The sequence below is a fragment of the Haplochromis burtoni genome, unplaced genomic scaffold, assembly GCF_018398535.1.
Source record: "Haplochromis burtoni strain Fernald_Lab_line unplaced genomic scaffold, NCSU_Asbu1 Contig_1191, whole genome shotgun sequence".
NCBI classification, from domain to species: domain Eukaryota; kingdom Metazoa; phylum Chordata; class Actinopteri; order Cichliformes; family Cichlidae; genus Haplochromis; species Haplochromis burtoni.
The window spans coordinates 1,108-10,326 of record NW_024583552.1 but is presented as its reverse complement, the minus strand read 5'-3'; the positions used below and the strand labels follow the sequence as shown (position 1 = coordinate 10,326).

At 49.3% G+C, this 9,219-nt stretch overlaps 1 protein-coding gene across 1 annotated transcript in view; it reads right to left on the bottom strand.

The window, feature by feature from the left end:
• LOC102290011 (neuroglobin) overlaps positions 1–4,482 on the bottom strand; it is a gene marked incomplete at its 5' end in the record, with an annotated part of 6,270 nt that extends 1,788 nt beyond the window's left edge. Inside the window, 1 exon segment of the mRNA XM_042216675.1 lies at positions 4,392–4,482. Within this exon segment, the coding sequence (XP_042072609.1) occupies positions 4,392–4,482 (91 nt within the window).
• Between the last annotated feature and the right edge of the window lie 4,737 nt (positions 4,483–9,219).

Below are 9,219 nucleotides of genomic sequence, written 5' to 3'. Positions count from 1 at the left end.
TAAAGTAAGCCTGCTCCCGAGCAGGTTTACGCTTACGGATCTGTTGCTATGACAGCAAGTCCCGGATGAGCTTCGGAGAACCGAACGATCCAAGATCACGCGAAGTCGTCAACATTCAAATCCAGCTAACTTACTTAGCGAGGTACGAAGAACGGACCCCGGGTCCTGTTACAGCAGGTTTGAGAGGACAGCGTTAAACCTGCTGCTGATATTTACAGTCCAATCATCAGCTGAAGTCATTCCAACAAACTGACATCTTCATTTATGCAAAACTCTCTGGAATATTAACAGTTAATTTTCTGTTTCTTTATTTCCACGAGTTTCTTTCATTTTCTCAGAAAGCAGAGGTCAGATCAGAGGAAGCTCGTCACAGCCAGGCTGTCTTTGTTGCCAGCATGGTGATGTTATCACTGCTCTATCCATCTTTGCAGGCAGCACAAAGGTGACCCGGAGACAGTTCAGCACAACAAGCCAAAAAGTAGAGCTAAAACATAGAACATCAGGGCTAAGGTCCTGTGGCAAAGAAAAGACAAATTTAATTTTAATTATACAGCGCCAAATCACAACAGCAGTCACCTCAAGGTGCTTTATATTTTAAGTTAGACCTTACAGTCATATGACCCCCTATGAGCAAGCATTTTGGTGACAGTGAAAAGGAAAAACTTCCTTTTAACAGGAACAAACCAACAGCAGAACCAGGTTCGGGGAGGGGCGACCATCTGCAGCGACTGGTTGGCTTGTGAGAAGGAATGGTTGGCTCAACAGTGCTCTGACTGTTTGTCAGCCTGGCTACAGTGCCTAAGAAAAACCTAGGGTTGTTCTTATTTTCTTCAATCAGTGATGAATAGCAATATGTTCTAGCTTCACGGAGAGCTTTCTTATAAAGCAGTAAACTATTTCTCCAGAGTAAATGATGAAATGTATTTCCCTTTTTCATAACGTTTAAATGCTAGTAATTAAGGGCCAGGTGGACAACAGGTAACAACAGATTAAAGATTAAACTTTTCTTTGTTAATTTTTTCTGCTTAATTCATTTCTTGCTGTTTCTTTGTTTTTCGGTGGTCTGAGAGCAGACAGGGGGAGGAGTGGGGGGAGGACGTTGCAGAGAGACACATAAGAGTGCAACTGTTTACTGGAATTGCCACATTCATCACCACTGTGATGAGTGTGGCAATTCCACCTAACGGTGATGTCAAACAGAGAGAAGTACCGCGGGCTGAGAGAAGAGCTGGAGCCGATTTGAAGTCCTTCAGTGGGAGAAGCTACAGTTTTTGTATTAGAAAAGTGACCGACAATTCTAATAACCAGATAAATGCGCAGCCCTGTGAAAGTCCACTGCTACTGCCATGTACGAGTTCGGAGGGTAAGAAGCAGACATTCCCTCCTAACAGCTGTGGGCACGGATGAAGCCCTCCCCCTTTTTTTCGGAACAACAAAATAATGGCTGTACCAACCTTTGTCTGTCTCCGAAGCGGGGACCACTCGTATTGCTCTTTTCTGCAATAGCGCCTTTATTTCCTCTCTGAGTATCATGGCCGCCTCGGTGTTGACAGTCGTGTTTATGACTCTTTGGAAACGAGGTAGCTTGACCCGGAACTGCAACCGGTAACCCATGGCAACAGTTCGCAGAACCCACGGTTGTAGAGAGGGGGCGCAAGCGCGCCACTGAGGGAAGTGAGCAGCCAGCCGGCTGACCTGCAGCACTGTCGGCGGGGCGTTGTCGCCCCCCAGTGTGTCTGCAGGGGACTGCATCACCTGCATGACCTGGCTCATTCTGCCTGCAGGCTCAGCATTTGTGATTGTTTGAGAATAAACAACACTCTTTAGTGATTGTAACATGGAAACATGTACATTCATACATTTTGTTGGAGGCACCTTTTCTGGGGCACAACAATGAAAAACAGCGGGAACACTCGATGTGGTCACCTGAACATTTAACACACCTGAACAGGGAGTTACCTGAGGCATTTTGTGTGCAGGGGTTTTGTGCTTGGGAGACAGTGTTAGGAAAGTGCAGCGCCTTCTGGGGCTGACAACCTGAACAAAACTTAAGCGGCACCTCTTGGGCGGCAACAGAGGGGTAAAAGCAGCGTCTCCCTGCTGCTGGACCCCTTCTCCACTCGAAACCACAGCTAGGAGGGCTGAGGCTTCTTCCTCCTGGGCGTCGGGTCCCATTGAAGGCCCGAGGGTGGGCCTTTGCTCCAGGCCGACTGGCGTGGAGCTCGGGCCGGAGGATGTGCTCTCGCTGGCGGCTCACCCACTTGAGCAGTGGGCGCTAGTCTCTTGCCAGTCAGCAGAGGAGCGGCGGGCCTGTGAGAGCTAGCTGCGGGCTTGGGCTTGGGCTGACGTCTGGGGATGATGTCGCGCAGAGCTTCCATCTGCTTCTTCGTCAGATCGAATCTAGCCTGTATGGCTTCAAGTGAATGTCCAAATAACCCAGCCGCAGACACTGGTGTGTCCGGATATACAGCTCTGTCCCTATCCGGGACGTCAGAGAGGGTCAGCCACAGGTGCCTCTGTGACACTACTGTCGAAGCCATCCCTCTGCCCAGGGAGAGCGCTGCACAGCGAGACGCATGGAGGATGTAATCTGTGGCGACTCTGACCTCGTTAAGAAGAGGTGCCAGCGGGCTGTCATCAGGAACCAGCGATCTGAGCTCTGCCAGGCACATTGCCTGGTACGTCTGGAGCATGGTGACGGAGCTCATGGCGCAAGCAGTGCCAGCCTGAGCTCGATAAATCTTCTCCAGCTGCGAAGCAGAGAATCTGCAGTGCTTGTACGGCAGAGTTGCAGGGCCGCCGACACCATCGTTATGGGATGGGGCCAGATAAGCAGCCAGAGATGGCTCCATAGGGGGTGGGTTAGCTAAGCCAGCCCCCTCGGTGCCATCCAATTCCATGTACTGTCCATAGCCGGGCACAGTGACGTGGGTAGACAGAGGTTTGTCCCATGATGCTGTTAGCTCGCAGAGAAAGTCTGGGAACATGGGAAGGCAGTTTCTGGCCGTTGCGGGCTCCGTTGGGAGGAAAAACCCCGCGAACCGCAACGGCTTCTGAGCTGGCGGAGGAGAGGGCCAGTCCAGCTGCAGCTTCTCAGGAGCACGGCGAAACAGGGAGAAAAGAGACGTGTCATCGTGGCCAACCGGCGCAGCAGCGGCGGCACATTGGGCCGACAATAAGCTCTCCTGCTCATCCTCCGACAATCCATGGATGTCCAGGCTGATGTCCAGCACGTCATCGTCTTCCTGGGGAGCACTGGTGGGCTTCAACACAGGCTGAAGCCCGTCAGCGTTCCTGCATGGTTCCGGCTCGTCATTGGCTAACCCGTCAACATATTTCATGTGGTCAGCCCAGCTAATTGCGGGGACGTCGACCGGAAAATCCTCGTCTTCGGACTCGGACGAAGCCGGGGCTCCAGACTCGGAAAGGAGATGGTCATGCCGTGCGACAGCCGAGCGTCCCAGCACTTTTTCCACAAACGTCACCCGTCTTTCTTGGGTCGAGCGCTGGAGCTGGCGGCAAAATGCACAGGCTTCGGGCTCCATCAACGCTCTCCTAGCATGGACCCAGGCAGACAGGGCAGGCATCGTGCTGGTCGCTGTCGTGCAAAGAGAAAGCGCATCCCTGAGGACAGGGGCGAACAGAAGATTTCTGCTTTGCTCACTTCGGTTTGGAGTCCATTCCAAAACGCAAAGCAAAACGCTGCACAGGAAAAACTTGAAATTAGCGCTCCGCGGGCAGCCTACACACCAACTGCGCGGTGGAGGCTAACATCAACAGGGGCAGTTAAGCTAAGTTCAAGTCGGCAGACAACGGAGCTAACTAGCAGCAGCTAGCTAGCCCAACTCAGCAGAGGTGTTCTCAGCGAGGTGAAGAGCGTAAGAACTGAGGGATGACTGTGATGACAGCGGCTACATGTGCAGGCGGGGCCGTGCGCGTGTCATCACACGTCATCTGCCTTAAAGGTGTGAATAAAGGTTTCTTCAGCCAGGACACGCGAGGGCATGATATCCCATAATTATGTGTTGTACCAAGTGAATCAACTGAAAAGGAACTGGACAGAACAAGTCCAGAGCCTGACTGAGAACACTGTGGACTGAATGTAAAGCCTGCCCTATTTAAAATGTCTTTCTCTTCTTTCATGACAGATACAGACAGCCCCTCTACAGGCTTTCAGAAGTTGGCCAATGAAAAGAAAACAGGCTCTTCATTCTGATTTGCAGTTTTTTTTAGGCCACCGTCAGCTTCAGGCTTCAGCAGAGATCACATCTGATTCTCCTCTGGTTGTTTATATGTTCAGGTTCTTGAAGCAATAAATTGCATGTTTAATCATCATCTGTATGATGAGGTTAACTTTTCTCTGCTTGCTCTGAAGAATCCGTAAACGTCACCTCTGTTTACCTTCCAGGCCTCCTCCAGGTCTGAAGTCCAGCGCTCCTGCAGGACCGGATGGATTGCGTGGATGAACTCTTCCCCCATGAGCTGGACAGACAGAGAAAGGTTTTTTTTTTTTTGATGAGCACACACATGCAGCTCTGGGTGGGTGGAGTCAAGAGTAGAGCAGTTTGGTGCTTCCACAGAGCGTGACAAAATAAACCAGAAAAAAAAGGCCTTTCTCCACCCGAGCCCTCCTACAACCTTCTTACAAGTCTCCTAGAGCCATCTTAGAGAAGTCCTACAGTCCTCCTACAACTGTCCTACAACCCTCCAAAAGTTGATTCTATTCATCTGGTTGTAGCATTTTGTGGAAGAAACATTTCGTCACTCATCCAAGTGTCTCAGCTGATTGCAGGTTTCCCCAATCTTATAAACAGTACATTGCATAATAAATGAAACCAGCCCACTGAAGGAACACTGACCTGGGAGGTCAGTTCCTTAATCTTTACAACACTGAGTGAACAACACAGAGCGAACACCATCACCACAGACACAGCAGCCAGGGAAGCTGAAGAAAAGCACATCAAGAAGGCCCTGAGTAAATGTGGTTATCCCAGCTGGACTTTTGTCAAAGCTGGGAAGGCGCCAAAAGAAAGCTCCAGCCGATCCAGGAGAGAAGGACAACCGCGGCCTAAGCGAAAACCCGCAGTAATCCCGTATGTGTCAGGAGTATCGGAGCAGTTGAGATGCATTTTTTCTAAACACCGGGTCTCTGTGGCTTTTAAAACCCAAAACACGCTGTGCCAAAAATTGGTCCACCCCAAGGATTGGGTTCCCCAACACAAACAGAGTAACATGGTGTACACTGTTAAGTGCCAGGAGGATTGCCAGGATTTATACATCGGGAAAACCAAACAACCTCTGGTGAAGCGGATGGCACAACACAGAAGAGCTACCTCATCAGGCCAGGACTCTGCAGTCTATTTACACCTACAGGCCAGTGGACACTTTTTCAATGATGAGGAGGTACACATCTTGGACAAGGAGGAACGCTGGTTGAGTGCGGTGTCAAGGAGGCCATTTACGTGAAAAGGGAAAAACCATCTCTGAATCGAGGAGGGTGCCTAAGGGTACATCTTTCGCCATCTTACAATGCAGTGATTGCAGCCATTCCCCAACTCTCTGTGAATGGTACTCATGGCCATTGATCAGTGGGCTTTGATCAGTGGGTTTTGGTCAGTGGTTGTTGATCAATTCTCATGAGAATTTGCATAATTAAGATTAAGGAACTGACCTCCAGGCCCATTGTTCCTTCAGTGGGCTGGTTTCAGTCATCATGCAATGTACTGTTTATAAGATTGGGGAAACCTGGAGTCAGCTGAGACTGAAGAAGTCAGTTGGATGAGTGACGAAACGTTTCTCCCACAAAACGCTACGTCCAGGTGAACAGAATCAACTTTTGGAGATTTACTTACCTGGATGATTGAGCATGCATCAAGACGTCCTACAACCCTACTACAGTTATCCTACAGCCATCCAACAGCTGTCCTAGAGTCCTCCTACAACCCTCATACAGTCCTCCTACACCAGTCCTACAGCTGCTATACACCCATCCTACACCCATTCTACAACCGTCCTATAGCTGTTATACAGCTATTCTACTACCATCATTCACTAGCTCAGCCCATGTCCTCATTTTAGGTTTGACAGCGTTTTAGTAGGTAAAAGTGAATGCTTTGACATGAATTGAGCTGCAGTTTGGGGAAGGCCTCAAAGGGGACTGGCGATGGTTCCCGGGCCTGGCAGATCCCCATGTACTAAATAGAAGTGAAGAAGTTAAAGAATGGAGAACAAGGAAGGAGGGAGGGTGGGGCACGTAAACGAGAATGATCAGCTTGCAGAACTGGGGGAACCTATATAGATGACAGCTGGAAGGAGCATGTTTGGAGGCGTGGTCCTGCTCCGGAAATTCCGATACATAATCTCCAATTCACTAGCTGGGCCTATGTCCTCATTTTAGGTTTGACAGCGTTTTAGTAGGTAAAAGTGAATGCTTTGACATGAATTGAGCTGCGCTTTGTGGAAGGTCTCAAAGGGGACTGGCGATGGCTCCTGGGCCTGGCAGATCCCCAAAGAAGGCATCCCCTGAAAATGGTAACAACTGTGCATTACGAGGGTCGACGACCTCAGCGAGAATAATTAGATTTTCAATTCAACTTATTTATATGCTACCGAACCATGGTGACAGATGCCTCGAGACCCTACAATGATGTCTGGAGGAAAAACCCAACAATTGTATGACCCCCTCTGAGCAAGCGCTTTGGCGATGGTGGGAAGGAAAAACTTCCTTTTAACAGGAAGAAACCTCTGGCAGATCTAGGCTCAGGGAGGGGCAGCCAACTGCCGTGACCGGTTGGGGTGAGAGAAGGAGAACAGGACAGAGGCAAGTGTAGGGAGAGCGAACGCCGAGTGGCCTCGCCACCCAAAGAAGAGGAAAATAACTGGTAGCAGGCTAGCAAAGCTGAACAGCGCTCAATAAGGTAGTCAAAGATTCCATGGAGTGGAGTGGATCAGCTCGGACAAGCAGAAGATGGAGAGGGGGTGCTTAGCTGGTTAATTACTTCAGATAAGGTAGTGATAACTACTGTGCTTATTTCTGAAATGAACAGAAGTGAAAGCGGCAGCTTGGGAAGGGTTGATGAATTGAATGACTGATTAGAGGAAAGTCGTCTTCTATAATAATAACTCCAAAAATTGTCAGAGAGCAGAGGGCGAGTCCACTGAACTTCGTGGGAGATGATGAGCTGTTTAGACATAGTCTTGAATGATTGTGTCGAGGGTGGATGCTAGATAATGCTTGCGAAAGCACGTGAGAAGTAAAGGGATGTCGTGAAGAATTATGCGCATGGCACAGTTTGGATGTCTTAAAAGGGGCGATAGAGGAAAGAATCTGGCATCCCAGTGCTACGAAAGTTCATCAGTGCTTTGCAAAGGCAGGAAAGATGACAGATGGTTCTCTGTGCCGGAACAGTTTGCTGCTACGTCTTGTGGAAGACTGGATGTAAAGAGAGAAACTGGCATCCTGGTGAAAGGAATGTTTTGGGTTTTTTGCGAGTGATTGATGGCGGAAGCTGCCAATCCACTAACAGAAAGGTAAGCTACTTAGGGAACAGAACCTGGCATCTCGGTGCAAAGAACGTTTTCTGCATTTGCAAATGAGGAATAGAGACAGCGAACCTGGCATTTTGGTGCTGAAAGGAACATCTGCTGCTTAGCATATAAGGGCTAGATGCGGAGAAGCTGGCGTCCCAGGGGTAGAAGGATTCACTGCTGCTTTTGCTGTGATAAATGCAGTGAAACTGGCAACTCTGTATTAGAAAGTTTGCTCCTGAGTATGCGAGTGAGGGATAAAGAAGAACCAGGCAACTCGGCGCCTGGTTCTTCTTTATCTTGCTACTGTATTTGCATTGGAGGGATAGAGGATAAGAAGCTGGCATCCTGGTGCCAAAGCTTGCTAATGTGTTTGCATAGGAGGGATAGAGGAAGAGAAGCTGACATCCCGGTGCCAAAGCTTGCTACTGTATTAGGATAGGAGGGATAGAGGGAGAGAGGCTGGCATCTCTGTGCCAAAGCTTGCTACTGTATTTGCATAGGAGTGATAGAGGAAGAGAACCTGGCATCCCGGTGCCAAAAGCATGCTGCTGCATTTTGCCAATATGGGATACGGGAAAGGGAAACTGGTGACTCATTCATAGAAAAGTTTGCTGGTGCGATTGGATATGAGGGAAGGACCGGCAAAGGAAACCAGCAAGGCGTTGGTAGAAGGCTTGCGGCTGCTTTTGTAAATAAGGGTTAAAGGACAAACCTGGCAACTCAGTGCCTTTTTTTCCCCATGCAAAGAAACTGGCTATTTTGCAAATGAGAATTGAGAACTTGGTATCGGGGCTAGAAGGATTAATGCTGCTTTTTGCCATGATGGATGCAGAGAAACTGGCAGTTCATTAGTTGGAAAGCTAGATGCTGCATTGCTAATGGTGATGAAGGAAAACCTGGCAACCCGGGGCCGTTTAATTAAATTCATTAATTAATTAATTTTGTCTACGCTGAGAACTGGCAACCCAATGGCAGAAAAGCTTGCTGTTTCTTTTGCGAATGAGGGATAAAGGAGCCTGGCAACCCAGTGCCAAGGTTTGCTACAGAATTTTGCGAAGGAGAGATGAGTGGCTGGAAACCTGACAACTCGGTGCAGACGCTTGCTGCAGAGTTTAGCAGAGGAAGGATGAGTGAACGTATGCTGCAGAGTTTAGCCAAGGAGGGATGAGAGGCTGGAAACCTGGCAACTCGGTGCTGAGGTTAACAGCAGAATTTGCGAAGGAGGGATGAGTGACTAAGAGCCTAGCAACCCGGTGCCAAGGTTTGCTGCAGAATTTTGTGAAGCAGGGATGAGGGGCTGGGAACCTGGCAACTCGGTGCCAAAGCATGCTGCATTCACTACGGAGGGGTGGAGTACTGGCAACTCTGCTGCTTGCTGCTGCTTTTGCGAATGAGGATAAAGGAACCTGGCAACTCGGTGCTGAGGTTACGTGCAGAATTTTGTCAAGAAGGGAAAAGGCTGGGAACCTGGCAACTCTGTACTGAATTTGCTACGGAGGGATATAGAACTGGCGTTACCTCATAACTGAATTTAGCCGAGATATGAAGACTGGATGGATCGACGTGGCAGACCATATGTCGGGTGGCGAGAAAACTGCTAGAGGATCATCAGCATTCGGTCTTGAGCCGTGGCGTTCGGTGTGTTTCTTGGATTGCCGGAGGAAAAGCGATGGACGAAGAGCTTGAGTA